The following is a 16,498-nucleotide window of genomic DNA, read 5'->3' as shown; positions in this document are numbered from 1 at the left end:
CTTGCTATCAAAAACTTTGTTCATGAGTTTACCTTCTTTAGTGACATTTCAGTCATATTATTGAAGAGGTACCTAGAATTTCACTTCCCTTTAAGATCGATGACCTTTAAAGATTGTGACGTCATCAATTATGTAATCAAAATAATTATATTCCCAAATTACAGCCAAAAGTGTTATTATCTGATTTAAAATTGTTATTGAATACACGATGAAGCTGGATAGAGTTAGAATCAAAGCTGTTGCACCATAAAATGAGAAGAAATGAAGGCTATCTGGGTTGCTTGGAATTTCTCAATTTTGGTAATTTTTTCCAAATTTCCCCTTTCAGTTGAAAGGGCTTGAAATAACAACTATGTGCCTTTTGTAAACTTTCTTGATATTAAAAACTTTGTCTATATGTCTTCTTATATAAATAGCATCTTTGAAATTCTAACTTTTCTGGTATGTCTGAACTGAAATGGGGAAATATATTGACAAGAAACATTGACTTTCACTTCCCTTCCAAATCGGTGACCTTTTGACCTCTAATGACATCATCAATAATGTAATCAAACCAATTTTACGAGCAAATTGTAGCTTGGGCTAAGACATTTCTATTGATGCCTATATGTATGCTTTCTTGAAAGCTGACCCAATGTAAATCCATAACCTATTTCCCCTCCTTCTATATTTTTGGCCAAAATGGTTACATGCAAAAGTTCAAAGTTTGGGACATCACTTGATTTCACAAGAGCTTTTGCTGAGCAGAAAACATAGAATCTATGAGGAATGGTTATATCTACCAAAAAATACATTCAAACAAAGTATAGCATCCATCCCCAACTCTATCAGGATTTTATGGCCTGGGCTCCCCTTACTATAAGTTGTCAGCCCAAGAAAAGACCGAGATGATAGTGAGGCCGATATAAGTTCAATATTTTAAACCAAACAGTTTAAAAAACTTTGACACTGCAAAACTATTTTCACAAGTTATTATTAAATGTTATAAAATTACAAAAAGGATGTTCCTCTGATCTGACAAGTCCCATTCTCCACTAGGAGAGGAGGTACAGCTGCAGATGCTTGCTGGACAAAGAATATACACTTGGCAGATTGCCGTTGCAGTCTCGCCGATCTTCATTTCGGATGGAAAATCATAGCAGGAAATTGGAAATTTGGGTGTGTATGGAATATTTTAAGTCTATAAGCAAGTTTTAGCATTTGGGGCATCTGGCTTAACAATCCCTTTGATGGACAGAGCACTCTATGATGCAATGTCCAAACTGCACATCTCCAGGATCACAATTTGTAATGGCATTCCTGTTGTTTGGGGGAATAAAATTCAGATGCGCCAACTTCAGATGCTTGGAGTAAAACCGGAGTGGTAAAGGAAGGAGTGAGTGAATGAATGAATGTGACAAATTCAAGGCACAATTTGCGATGGTCGATGGATCAGGCAAAGGAAAGAGTCAAAGGTAACAAAGACATTTCACGCACCTTGACAATGCGGATGAGAATCTTGAGCTGATACACGTGAAGCTGAATCTCCATGCGATCAGACAGCCACGTACAAACAGTCGTCATACAGCTCGTGTACCATTGCTGTTGGGTTAGAGGAAGCATCAACATAAGGTGTGATAAAGGAAAGGTCAAGGATGTGGGAGAAACAAGAACGTTTGGTTTCAAATTATATTGTAGTTAATGCATAATTGGACTGAGATACAATTACGAATTGGGAACTATAGTTGCATCATTGCCAGCAAGAATTTTGGGCAGGGTTTCAGCACACAATGGCTGACTATTTTTGAAAGCCACCATGGTATCTCAAGCGTCCACCGGTGAATGCAAGCAAACAGGCTACCCCGCTTAAGGATACCAACCCTCAACGGTGCAGCTCGGTGAAACAAGTTTTAGTTTATGACAAAATGTGGACATGTGGTCTTTTGATATCGAAGCTTCAATTGCTTTGCTGGATTTTGAGTGATGTTATGAACCTCCGGAAATTCGAGTGCAAGACCTGAAAATACTTCATCGAACATACTTAAGGCATCTCGACATTATGTTCTAAAAAACATAGATGGTTGTCAACTTTTTGCAGATATTTTCTCAATTATTGTCAAAATATTCTTCTTTTAGCCTTGCCCCGAAGGGGATGCGTGCGTGTGTGCGTGCGTGCGTGTCCCCGCATCTATATATTTTAAATTTGTTTTCTCTGCAACTGCTTTGTGATGATCGATGTGAAACTTTAAACATAGGAGGACTCCCCATGGAGAATATTATGTTGATCTCTGACATCATAGGTCACATGGCATGGCAGCTGCATTGGATTAAAAGAAAAAAAATTGGACATCATTTTCTCTGCAACCACTCAACGAAGAAAATTGAAACTTGGTATTTGTCAACAACTCACCATGAGGTAGGTATATATGGTGATAATGATGATGTCATCGGAGCAGTGGTATTTCAGCCATAATTGGTTGAGTTGAAATACTTATCCAAAAATATCTGAAACTTCTTATATCTGATCTATGACCGGATACGAGTGAATAATAAAATTTATGACATTCATAACCCATGCCAACAAACTATGTGCCGTAATAGGGTGCATTGATGACATGAGTATATAGGCCATAATATTGTGAGCCATAATCGTAGTGTGTTCAGTTAAAGATGGTATTTTCGTTCAGATTGAATGCACGAGGCGAGACTATGCATTCTACCAGTGCCGCTCTGGTTTACACATTGATTTCACATACTAGTGGTTTGAAATTTAATGCATGATTCACTCCAAGCAATATAAATTGCTCCATGGACCTGTTCTAACCATAGCTGACTTTAATTATGCTCACCATAGGCTCAGCTTTAATTTGACTCAGTATCTTGCAGTACGATGTTCATCAGAGAGTACATAGTCATAGCAATGTTTATGTGCATAACCAGGGTTGGTGTACATTAGGAAAATATGTAACGTTCGGCTGAAAAGAATGAAGATGAAAATTTTAATGTAGAATCTAGGAAAGGCTTTCCTTGGTTAAAAAAATATGTTCAGACAACAAAATGACAACTTTGTTTATGGGGTGCAAATAGAATATAGGTGAATAAATGGTGACATTTGGGGAATTATTATTTTCCCTGACATCAGTATGCTGATCTCCAAATGGTCTTGCCATGCAAAGTAAATTTAGTGATTGTTGGGAACTTTTAAAAAGTGGTGTTTTCATCAAATCCTCCCTCGGCCTTTTTATTCACAGTCGGCAACGCCAAATAATAAAAAAAATGCAGCATTGATTTCAAGGGCAGTTACATAATTTTCAATATGTTTATGAATATTGTTAAGCCACTAATGTTGAGTTTGGTGTACTCACAAAGGTATCAAGTAACACAAGTATCAACTAACAAAGATAACACAAGTCACAAAGGTATAATTTGCAATTTCAAAATCACTGCCAATTGACTTCCAGCACAATCGCTGCTCTGCGGCTCTGCCAGCAGAAGTGATGTCGTTCAAGTAAGTTACTCCTGAATGAAGTAGACACTTACATGCATACACATGGGTTATCAGTATCAGGACGTCCTGATAATATCGCTCATCTCGTTTGTCAGTGTTATTTTGTTGTGAATTATTATTGACAATTTGATTTCTAAAACAGTAAAACGTGTTGTGCATTTCTGCAGAAATAGTGATACGTACACGTGGTCATACCTTGTACGAACTCTCAAAGAACACTTTCACAAAGGAGTGCTACTGTTAGAGGACCGACAACATCCAAGCCTATTGTATGTATGTGCACGTGCGTACGTGCGCGCACGCACGCATGCACGCACACACACACACACACCTCCATTCATATTCATGTACACATCTCGTTAAACACAAAGGGCATGATGATCAAGGCATGAGCGCTGAAAATTTCATGAGAGTGCTTCAACATCACAAGCAATGCTCTTCTGTTAAATCAAGTTCAATGATTGGTTATTTTCAACTTAGGAATGGAACAATTGATATGCTTACAAATACGGAGGCAACTCACACTGAAAACATTTATTCACGCATCTTTTAAAACCATGTTTAGCAAATTGTCTATCAGCTTTCCTGGTATTTACTCAACTAGCAATGAGTGGGCTTGTGTGGTTATAAAACACACCACCTGACTAGCTAATATCAACCAATGACGGTCAGTGACACTGTGTGTATGTTGTGCACAGTAATGGCATGAAAGGAGGATACAAATGGGGAAAACTTTGAATTGAAACAAGCAAATCTACTCGTACACCAGAAAAAAAGTGCAAGATCATCAGTTTGGAAAAGTTTTATTTTCTAAAAAATACAGGACTGGGACCTGCCACAAAGTGAAATGTTGATGTGCAAAAGTCTGTTTGTTGCACATGTGTCACAGGTCGAATGTCCACAATGGTACCGACAATGCCGACAGAGTGTGAACCCCTTTTCAAAATTTTCACACTTTGTTGACTTATAGCTTGGAATAAAATTGCATTAAATCAGACGCTCCCCCCCTTTATTTACACATCGTAACCCACTACTTCCAGGTGAAAAACAAATTCCACAAATTTTAGAAAATTAATTAAAAAACACAAAACCAGAATATCTTGGTTGGATAAGTGTCCATTCCCTGAGTTAATACTTGGTGGAAGCACATTTGACAGCATTTACAGCTGTGAGTCTGTTGGGATGGGTCTCGACCAACTTTTCACACCTTGATTGGGCAATATTTGCCATTTCTACTGCACAAAACAGTTTAAGCTCAGTCAAGTTGTGTGGGGAGCGTTGATGGACAGCAATCTTCAAGTCATGCCACAGATTTTCTATTGGATTTAGGTCGGGGCTCTGACTGGGCTACTCAAGGACATTTATCTTTTTATCCCTTAGCCACTCCAGTGTAGCTTTGGCTGTGTGCTTCAGGTCATTATCAGGTGCTGAAAGGTGAACTTCCATCCCAATTTCAGCTTTCTTGCAGAGGGCAGCAGGTTTTCCTCTGGGATTTTTCTGTATTTTGCTCCATCCACTTTCCCCTTCTATCCTGACAAGCGCCCCAGTCCCTGCTGATGTGTAACATCGCCGTGACATTATGCTGCCACCACCATGCTTCACAGTAGGGATGGTGTTCTTTGGTTGATGTACTGTGTTGGGTTTGCACCAAACGTAATGTTTTGGCATTTTGGCAAAAAAAGTTCCATCTTGGTTTCGTCTGATCACAAAACCTTTTTCCCACATGGCTTCAGAATCTGCAGAGTGTTTTTTTTTGCATACCTCAAATGAGACTGAAAGTGGGCTTTTTTGAGTTATGGCTTCCTTCCTGCCACCCTACCGTACAGGCCAGACTTGTGGAGTGTTTGAGATATCGTTGTCACATGCACACATTGACCACTCTTTTCCATAAAGGCATGTAGCTCTTTCAGTTGCCATTGGCCTCTTGGTGGCTTCTCTGATCAGTCTCCTCCTTGCTTGGTCATCCAGTTTGGAGGGACGGCCTGATCTAGACAGGGTCTTGGAGGTATCATACGCCTTCCACTTCTTAATGATTGTCTTGACTGTGCTTCAAGGGATATTTAAGGCCTTTGAAATATTTTTATACCCATCCCGATCTGTGTCTTTCCACAACTTTATCCCGGAGGTCTTTTGAAAGCTCCTTGGTTTTCTTGGTTGAGTCTTTGCTGTGAAATGCACTACCCTGCAGAGGAATCCTACAGGAACAACTGATTTTATTCTGAAACAATCAGAATCACGACAATTTAACACAGGTGGAGGCCAATTAACTTGGTGTGATTTTGAAGGTGGATTGGTTACACCTGAGCTAATTTACAATTGCTATTATAAGGGGGGTAGACACTGTTTTTTCTACACTGTCGAGGCTCATATAAGAGCTAACATACAGAACATATAACAAAAGGAGCAGGAGACAAGAGGGGCGGGAGCTGTAAATACAAAACAGTGGGGAGCAGAGACATGAGGAGATCTGTGGAAGGGAGAGGAATGGGGCAGGGTACATGGGGTAAACAACATGGGCACTATCAGGACTTTGAGGTCCTTACACTCCAGGGGCTTTCAGGAAGGAAGCAGATAATTCGAAGATGGGTTTGGGGTGGATTAACGGGGGCAGAAAAGATCAAGATTTAGGATGGGGGAAGATGTGAGATGGTGGTGAACAGCTGTTTTGAAGACTTTGAGGAAAGAGTGGGATTGAAGAGTGAGTTTGTTCCAAAGGCGGGGAAAAAAGAGGAATGAAAGAATGAAGGTGAGCAGTGATTCTTGATTTTGGTAGTTTTATGAGAAGGGGTTGCTAGCGGACCTTGAGAACCCTGCGGAAATATGAGGGAGACATATCGCAGACAGACCGGGGTTGGGGGCGGCAGCGAGGTTGGAGAGGGGATGGTAGGAGACAGAAAGACCACCGATCTGCCTCCAGTGAGAAAGTGAGAGACCCAAAGACTGAGCCTCATTGCGGGAGATACGAATGATCCTAAATGTCTTGTTTTCCACAGCGTAAAACCAAGAAATGTGAGATGGGGAGCACCAGCCCAGAGGGGAGGGCAGCACTCCATCAGGTTGTGGATTAAAGCTTTGTATGTGGTCAGGAGCACAGGTGTGCCAAGTAAGGACTTTGCACGATGGAGGATGCCCAGTCTGTGACTGGCTTTAGAGGCCAGCTTGGGAATGTGGCTTTCCCAGGAAAGATCATGGCAGATAGTGAGAACCAAAAGCTAATATTGAAAGGATTTCTTCAAGAGGATTGTTGAGAAAGTAGATGGGTGCGGGGTGGGAGTGGGAGGTGTTTCTAGACGGTCCTTTCAGAGAGACATAGTGAGATATCCAACCAAGATATTCTTGTTTTGTATTTTGAATTAATTTTCTGAAATTTGTAAAATTTGTATTTCACTTGGAAGTTGTGGGTTATGATGTGTAAATGTAAATAAAGGTGGAAGAAGTTTGATTTAATGTAATTTAATTCCAGGTATAAGGCAATAAAAGGTGAAGATTTTGATAGGGGGGTGTAGACTTTGTATAGGCATTGTACATGTGGACTGCATATGATGGTTTCCTTTATTACATGCCCTTAGCAAAACATGAAAATCTAAATGATCAACCATTGATCGATTGTACGAATCAGTTGGTTTTACACATCAAACATCGATCATGACTTTTGACTTCCAATTCCAAACACTAATCATAACTTGGTCCTTGGAATGAAAACCTGAACAAGGAAGACGGATACTTTGAGCTCTGAGTGAGCCTTATGAACTGACACCCACCTACAGAGATTACAACGAACCAGGGAAAAGATTCCACGTAGACTCGGTTCAGAGATTAGGTGGACAGAATAACGCAAAGCTGTTTGTTCGTGTTTCAATTGTAATCAGGTATATTTCTCCAAGCATCCAAGTTGTATTTTCCCCACACATTCCAAAATGAATTCCATTTGGTTTGACTTGGATCCAAGTATACCATTTGTATAGAGAGGTAGTCTGCCTTCCCTACCCTTTCCATTCATGCCACAAATCAATTTAGTTTTACTGATAGTTATTCACTCCTTCATTTCTTTCCTTCCCATTATTTTAACTTATATTTGAAATGTTTAGTTGTGCCCTTCTGGAGTTGAATGAGAGAGAGAGAGAGAGAGAGAGAGAGAGAGAGAGAGACACAGAGAGAGAGAGAGAGAGAGAGAGAGAGAGAGAGTGAGAGAGAGAGAGAGAGAGAGAGAGAGAGACAGAGAGAGAGAGAGACAGAGAGAGAGAGAGACAGAGAGAGACAGACAGAGAGAGACAGACAGAGAGAGAGACAGACAGAGAGAGAGAGACAGACAGAGAGAGAGACACACAGAGAGAGAGACAGACAGAGAGAGAGACAGACAGAGAGAGAGACAGACAGAGAGAGAGACAGACAGAGAGAGAGACAGACAGAGAGAGAGACAGACAGAGAGAGAGAGACAGACAGAGAGAGAGAGACAGACAGAGAGAGACAGACAGAGAGAGAGACAGAGAGAGAGACAGAGAGAGAGATAGAGAGAGAGAGACAGAGAGAGAGAGAGACAGAGAGAGACAGAGAGACAGAAAGAGAGAGAGAGACAGAGAGAGACACAGAGAGAGAGAGAGAGAGAGAGAGAGACAGAGAGAGAGACAGAGAGAGACAGAGAGAGACACAGAGAGAGAGAGAGAGAGAGACAGAGAGAGACAGAGACAGAAAGAGAGTTGCAGCATGTTTCCAAAAAAATTTGGAAAACATTTTGTTTAAATGTTTTTTGTTTTTTTTCACAACAAACTTAAATGATATAGATTTTGAACATTACATTGCAAAAATAATGATTCATAATGTGATATCATCAACAAAAAGGAACCTATTTTGTGTCGATAAAATACCCTGACCCACATGCGGTGATATCAAGTGATAAATGCTGGAGATTCCAACCGGTTTGTACTACAGAACAATCGAACCTCCCATTCATTAACTTACATTTCAGTGCATCCCCATCCAGAGCTACATTGTCTCCAACCTCTACGACAAAGTCAATCTGGCTTGAAAGGTCCGCATTTTTTCCTCGTTCCAAATATCCTCCATCTAATTCCTCCGGCGCAGCTGCAATTCTCTCTCTTCTCTACCCCTCACCAACGACTTAATGCCAAAATAACAACCTATTTCCTCACCAGCTAGCCCTACTAATTACGTGGAGCTAGCTTTGGGGGAAGGGGATAGCAAGAGGGGAGTCATGAATGTGGTCTCGATACCAAGAACCGCTTGTTAACAAAAGCGGCTGCTCGCTCCCACAGCACAACATAATGAGTCTCTCTGCTCCTCTCCTTCTTTCTCTCTACCCTTGCTCTCTCTCCCCACCCTTCCTCTGTTTGACATGCCCCCTCTCCACCCGTTGAGCTCTGCTAAGCTGGGATTACACACAAAGGGCGGAGAAACTAAGCAATCTATAAGGCAGGAACAATTAAGGCTGGTGGTTGGGTCGAATGAAGGAAGCAGAACATTTCTTTTGAATCTCTACACACTTCTATGCGTGCACTGTTTATATACTACTCCCTCCCTAGTGTCTTTATGCACTTCTTGTATTGATTTATTATTTTGCAATATTCCTTTCTCAAGATAAAAAAAATCACCCAAAAGCAGGAGATGGTTTAAGCTCTCTGGGGAAGAAGGAAAAAGCATATAATCCCAGCCGGAGGCCACAGAGCTAACGCAGGCAGTCTAGTGAGGTGCCACCACAATGGCACTTATCTGCACACCCACGTCCATGCAGCACAAATTGCCTCTTTCACTGCATGCAAGCAAGCGCGCGGCTTAGCTCCTGGCAAAACCAATGAGCCTTCTTTTGCGACCATTGTGCCCAGTCAAATTGGCCTTTTGCCCAGGCCTTCTCCGGTCTGTTTTTTCGGCCGCCGACAAAAGAGAACTAGGAGCAGGTGGCCGAGGTTGGCTGATCACCGGACAGGAAACAATAGAAGCAAGACATAACACTTTTCTGAGCTGGGGAGGGGAAGGGAGGAACAGGGGGAGGGAGGGGGAGGGTAGAAGAAGAGGGTGGAGGGTCGACGAGGTATACCCAAGCTGAATCCCACTCCTCTCAACATTTTCAACTTGCCTGTAGTGAAGACATGGCTTTGTAGATTTGTGTAAACTTCATTGGAGCTATGTATGATGTTCACGTTTTGAAGGATGTTTTGGACAAAAGTCCAAAGCTCACGTTTTAAGTTATGCAAATGTGCAAGAACAATTAGTGAAAAACCAAACAGCAATGGAAATAAATCGTTCAAGAGCAATCAGGTAAGGACACTTACATTCAATAAAAGGACAAGATATATTGATTTCAATAAAACTATCAAAAAGGTCAAGTTAACAGAGACACAGATTTAACCCACATCATAAAGACTTACTTAAATTGTGTTCTTACCTTAAACTCCTAAAATAAAACAAGACTCATGTTACATTTTCTACCAATCACATACTTCCTTTATGACCTTATAATTAAAGGGGACACCAAACAGTCAGCCCACCTCGACGATAAATAATCTAGCTCATGATACCCGACAAAATAAATATACGTCTTTTAATTATTGAATAGCAAGGCATTAAAAGTGGAAAATACAAAGTATTTTCAAATGAATGCATTTACTGATTAAATATTTTTCATTTGGTTTGAAGTACCACCGCCCTGCGTTAGGAGGGCTTAATGGCGATTTTTCTTCATGATGGTTTCCCGCACCAAGGTAACAGTTCTTTAGGCCTCATTCACACATTTTTACACATCTTCTCACATTTTTTGAGGCCCCTATGGATAATGAGGCCCTAAGCTGTAGCTTGTTTAGCTTATGCCTAAATCCGGCACTGGTTTCATGCGACACCAATGGCTGAAAGACCCTTCAAGTTTGCCATAAATTGGACGAGGTTTATCCAAAATACCCGAGTGTGGATCGGGTCGAGAAAATGTTCGCTTGTGTGCTCCGAACATGTTACAGAGCACTGTTATGAAACAACAGAGATGGCTCCATCTTGTGGTTATCTGCCAAGATTGAGAGAGGATGCCATACCCATGATTAAGGGGAAGAAACAGGCATCGCTCTTAACGATAACACCGTCTCCACTCAGCTTCGAGCACATCTGCATGGGTGATTTAAATGGTCAATAAAATACCTGCAATCATTGCCCAGCAGTTAACACAAGAGCACCTGAAAATAATTATCTATTATCAACACAGGTGAGGTGAGGTGAGGTCAGGCCCTCCACCATCCACCCATAATCCCCCATCACCCTCTTAATATCACCACCACCATCCTACACCCCCTCCCCTCACCTCCACCCTGTTCCCTTTTACCAATCCCCCATCCAATGGGAAGGGACATCAACACCTCATGGACATGACAGTGGGAAATGGCATGGACAGAAAAGGCGTCCGGGGAAAGTATGAAATGGGATGATCCCGTAACATACAAGACACCTGGTCAGCCTTCGATGATAGAACAAGCCATTCATTGTCCATTTTGTCCGCAATGTCCAAGTATGCTGGGCAGAGGCCATGCTATCGGGTGATGAGGGATATTGAGGTCATTAATTAAAAAGATGCCGAGCACTACACCTCACTCATGGTTCTGTCTTTCGCATGCTTCAACAACTGCAGATTAAACCGGAAGATACATATGAAGAAAGCGCTTCCAACCAAAAGTAAAAAACTTGATCGACTCTGCCAATGTGAGCAAAAAAGCGAGAGCAGACCCGGTCTCAGCCAACCTTTCATTGGCTTTGCAGCCGGCTTCATCAGGCACAATAAACACAATAGTCTGTTGTGAATGATGAAGCCGGCTGCAAAGCCGGCGAAACGTTGCATGAAACCGGGTCTGCTCTGGCTCTTTTGCTAAAATCAACAGTCGATCTAGTTTTTTACTTTTGGTTGGAAGGGCCTTCTTCTTTAAAAGCATATCATCCCAACTGCCCCAAATATATATATATATATATATATATATATATATATATATATATATATATATATATATATATATATATATATATATATATATATATATATTGTTGTGGTTACCAAATTCGCAAACCACCATTCAGGTCCCTTAGGTGAGATATCTCCGTAAGTATATGTGTAGTTAGGCCCAAACCCGTTGTCTAGTGGGAATACATGTCATTTATGCGTGCTGCGACTCTTCAGGATAGCCGTTTTTCTTTTACTATCTTTATTTTGGACCAACCGCCATTGTTACCACCACCAACCACAACATCAACCACCCACCGCGGCCCCGCTTCACGTCACACCTCGCAACCGTCGCATCGCCACCGTTCTTGCGCCGCTTGTGGGTACCGGTGTTGGACTCGTGCAGGGCGCGCGCCGAACAGCGTGTACAAAATCACGGATTTTGTGCTTCAAAAACGGATCAAAAATGACACACGCCCACTTTTTGCCGTCCAATCGGTGAGCGAGGGGCGAATTGGCCCCGCCCCCAGGGCGTTGGAGGGCGATCGATATATGCAAATTTATGGATCAAAAAGCATTCACGCCCACTTTTTCTCGGGCCAATGGGGAGCGAGGTGAAAGGTCGAAGGGAGGGGGTCAAAGATGAGAGGGCGAAGCTACGGGGCTGATAAAAAGCGACCGTGTTCGTCAGTCCGGGGAGTAGGAGAGTCGAGAGGGAACAGAGAGTCAAGACTTCGCGGGCGGTGGAGTTGGCAAGAAGGAGCTAGTCGTCGTGTGCGTTGGAGTCGGAACGGAGGGGACGGAGCTGTAGAGAGGCGGCGAGGGCAGACGAGGGGGTGCTCGCGTCGTGCAGGGAGCTGCACCCCAGGGAGGCCGACAGCGCGACCTGGCCGAGGTGGAGACGCTCGTCGCGGGGCAATAAAAATCCTCTATACCCCGAGCATCAGCAACCCCCTCCTGTTTCCCCCCGCGCTGAGATAGTGCGACCAAGGGGGCCCCTTTCCCACCCCCTACCAGACACTGCCCGCGAGGCCCGCGGAGTTGAGGCACCATCGCCGCTCCGCGTCTCATCACCAGACGGGTAGGCCCGACCCGGTCTCGGCCTCAGGCCCGCCTCATCCTTGAGGGTATTCTTTCCTTGGTTTTGGGTATGTGTTGTCGGCGCCGTCTGTGAAGTAAAATTGTATAAGTGTTGCCGTGTGCTCGCGTAATCGGTATTAGATCTGCATTGTCGCATTTGCTTTTTGTGTAAATTGAATTGTGTTTTTCTTTTCTGTGTGCTTTTGGTGGAATTGAATATGTGTGCTTTCCGTTCGTCGCGAATAAATGTGCTTTGTGTTGAACTGTTTCCCGCTTCGCTTCGTCATTTCCTTCATTGAATCCTCATCTTGCTTCACGTAAAGGGTTGGTAGTGGGCTGAATACGCCCGATAATTAATCGAACCGTCGAGGTCGACGATAACACCGCTCGGTTATCCCGATAGTACGGAACGGGTCGCTTAAGTGGCCCGTGTCAGAAGTCGACCTGCGGCGAGGTGCGATCGCCCGGTCTACCCTCCGTGTGGGTACTTAGGTAGGTCGAATTTGGCGAGCAACCCTATCCCACGCGGGGGCTGATTGGCTCGATCGCGGTGAGACCGAAAGGTCCACCCGTGACTGGTTCCCGGCGTTAGTCCGAGAGGGTCACGACTGGATTGTCCGTCCGGTGGGCGACGTGCCGCGATTCGAGTTACGTGGCCGTCGCACGCCGGCGGGCGCGAATCCGTAACACTGGTGTCAGGAGTGGGATACAAACCCATCGCCCTCCTCACGGCACTGGTATCGGAGAACAGGAAAACGGGCTCTCCTGTCTCCGGCTAAATTCACGGGAATCGGTCCAGGGGTGAGAGAAGCGACCCCCGATTCCCTCCAAATTACGAGCGATTCAAATTAACCCTTCACGAGAAGCAAGATGGCGTCTCAAGGCGAGCGGGAGCCGGGGGTATTAGAAATGTATATGTGTAGTAATGTAGAGTCCATGGTCCAGGATGGAATCCCCGTGCAGGAAATGTTGATTGTGCAGGAACACGGACTCGCCCAACTGAACCCAGAGCCCGAAATGGGTGCGGCAGCGGCCGCGGTGTATGACACCTTCCCCCCCCTCTCCACCAAAACCCTTCCCCAACCCTTGCCGAAACAGCTCAGCTGAGTGCATCCGACATGGCCCAGCTATGCGCCATGCTGGCGGCAATGAACGAAAAGATGAATGCGAAAATGATCGAAAAAATGGATGCGAATATGAAAAACGAAATGAAAGGCATGAATGAAAAGATGGATACAAATACAAATGAAGTGAAAACGACGATGGATGCGAATACACAGCAAATGAGGGAAGAAATGAAAGAGCTACGGGGTGAGATGCAGAACATGGGCCGATGCCTGCAGGCGGGCATGAAGGCCGTGACCAGGGAGCTGGGAATGGCGACTCCACGTGTGGGAGCAAACGAGCTGGAAGGGGGTGCAACGGCTGACAGGCCCGCGGTGGAGGTGGGTAAAAAAATAATTCGGGGGGCGTGTTGGGCGAGGGTCGTGACAGAGGAATCGACGGTGACCAAAAGGGAAAAATTAAATGGGGAGACCAAAACGTGTGAGACGAGACACGAGGTGACGACGACAGAAACTTATAAATGTATAGAGACACGGGAGATAGAAAAAATAGAGGAGAGACAACACGATGAAGACGGGGTAAGTGACGCACACACACGGAGGTAGTGGAGGACAATGGGGTTGAGCTCACGGAGCGTGTAGAGACCCAGTGCGAGCACCTGGATGGCCTCCTCCAGGAACGAGGGGAGGGAGTATGCCCCCTTGAGGCGAGTCACGACCAGGTGAGTTCGGTCGTGCTTTGCGAGGTTGAGGGGACGGGTGCTGTGGACAGGTGCACGGAGAGCTTGGGGGGTATAGAAGCCCCGGAGACCCTTGTGGGGACACGAATCCCCAGTGTGGTTGTCCCTGTGTGTGTGGTGCAAGGTGTGAGTGCGTCCCCGTGTGTGGAAGCGACCCCGTGTGTGAGTGGTGAGGTGGCGATTGTGCCAGAGTACGTGCTTCCCAGCACGCCGTGTGTGGATGAGGCACCGTGTGTGGAAGAGGCCGTGTGTGTGAGTGAAACGGCCAGTATGAGTGAGGAACCGCGGGTGAGTGCCCCCGCACGCGTGAGTGAACGGCCGTGTGCAAGGTCGCTGTGTGCAAGGGAGACCGTGTGTGTGAGAGAGCGGTATGTGAGGGAGATGTCGGTTGGCATGCGGGAGCACGCAGCCGCGTCTCCCGGTGTGAATGTAATGGAGTGGACTGTGTGCGTCGTAACACGCAGGTATGCGTGTGTGGAATGGAGACGGAGACGGCGACAGAGGAGAGAAAGCCGGGTAGCGGTTGTAGTTGTTTCGGGGACCGTGCCGGGTTCACCCAGCAGTGAGCACGCGGTCCGTGCTGTGCAACGCACGAGACCGCCACGTGCTCGCTTGCGAGAGTGAAGTCCCGGTCCGGAAACGCCAGCGGTGGATTTGCCGATCCCGCGGACGGACAAAGTTTAGGCAGGTAAACGGATTTGGACCGGACGGGTTCTCCACGCGATCGTGTGTGTTAAGCTCCAACGGGCAAGGCACATGTGTTCGCGTGGGGAACCCCTCGAGACGTGGGGCTTGTGTTTTTTTTTATGCGCACGGTGACGTCATGGCTGCACGTGGGGTTGGAATCAGGCAGGAGGGGTATCCCGGCCGGATGGTACCGTCCAAGGAGGGACGAGGAACACGTGCAGCTGCATGACGTCACGGGCAGGTGCAAAGTGCGCGAGCTCTGAGTTGCCGCGCAGGTGCTGCGCATAAAAAAAAAAATAAAAAAAAGCAAGCCTCACTTTCGGGTGCACAGGATTCCTGGGCAAGGGGTGGAAGACCCCCTTCCCGGGGCACAGGATGGAAACTAGTTAGGGGGAAGGGTTAGCTTAGCGAGACCGACTTCATGGGGCAGGGGTAAGTCCTCATGGAGTCCGTGGAATGGATTAGGTAGAGGGATTTAGTGAGCTTTAGGTTGGGAAATAAAATGGGAAATTATTTTTATGATTTGGAGACAGTGACAGACTTGTGAATGTGTAGCGGGGACGTAGTTTAGCTACGTAGTGTTAAAAGGAACGTGCTGTAGTGTAAGGGACGACGTGGGAGCACGAGTTAGTTAGGGGAAGTAGTTAGAAGGATGGCAGAGTTCAGCGGTGAGTGTGTTGAAGAGTTGGTGAGTTGTGAGGTGAGTACTTGTTGAGTGAGTGAGGCCAGCGGGTCTGTGTGAGTGGAGCGAATGGGGAATGCATGGTGCGATGAGTGATTGGGGGGAGGAGTGACTCCCGCCCAAGGGACCCCGGGGTCAGTGTAGAGTGAGTTAGCTGGGTTAGTCAAATTGACAAATGGAGGTCGTTTTGTTGTTGGTGGGAAAGTAGGCTCGAGACCCATTTGGAGGGGTGCAGGAGCCCTGTTGACGGGCTTGGGAGCGTGGCTGCGAAAGGTGAGTATCGCTGAGTGGGTACCCCGGGCACCAGGCTAGTCGGCCGCGGTAGGCCATGGGCCCATGGGGGGCCGGGATAGAGTAGTGGGCACGGGTGCGCCTGCTTGGTGCGGGGGCCCGGGGCGCCATTGGCCGCGTGGGCAGTGTTGTGGGCACGGGTGACCCTCGGAAAGGGGCCCGGGAGGCCGGCCTGCCACGTGTGCGTTTCAGGGGAGGTGCCATGGGGGGCACTCCCCGGTGTTAGGGAGCTGGTAGGCTCGGAGGCAGTGTAGTGCCCGGGGGTGCCATAGCGGGAGAATCGGCAGAGGGTCGTGCCTGCCAAAGGGAGCCACGTGTCCCAGCCAGGAGACCGTGTGAGGGCACGGAGAGAAAATTGGGGGGCGAGGCCCGAAATTGTGAGGACACCAACACAGGCGACGGGAATCTGGGTTGTTAGAACCAATAGTTTAAGCGAGAGGCACTTGTTGAAAGCCCCGGGGTAGTTTAACAGTTAAATGGTTAGGGTAGATTAGGAGTGTACCCCTCCGCACCATCCATCCCCTCGCTCTCGTTGTGGGC

At 45.9% G+C, this 16,498-nt stretch overlaps 1 protein-coding gene across 1 annotated transcript in view; it reads right to left on the bottom strand.

The window, feature by feature from the left end:
• Window positions 1-16,498, bottom strand: part of LOC147032614 (calcium-dependent secretion activator 1-like) — a 488,157-nt gene that overhangs the window by 3,849 nt on the left and 467,810 nt on the right. Inside the window, exon 29 of the mRNA XM_085850762.1 lies at window positions 1,477-1,581. Coding sequence (XP_085706888.1) covers window positions 1,477-1,581 — 105 coding nt within the window. The remainder of the gene's footprint in view (window positions 1-1,476; window positions 1,582-16,498) is intronic.

Source organism: Eptatretus burgeri, chromosome 2 (assembly GCF_056783735.1).
Source record: "Eptatretus burgeri isolate ZD-2024b chromosome 2, Ebu_testis_v1, whole genome shotgun sequence".
Lineage (NCBI taxonomy): Eukaryota > Metazoa > Chordata > Myxini > Myxiniformes > Myxinidae > Eptatretus > Eptatretus burgeri.
Note: the sequence above shows the minus strand (reverse complement) of the source record. Positions and strands in the feature narration are given on the sequence as shown.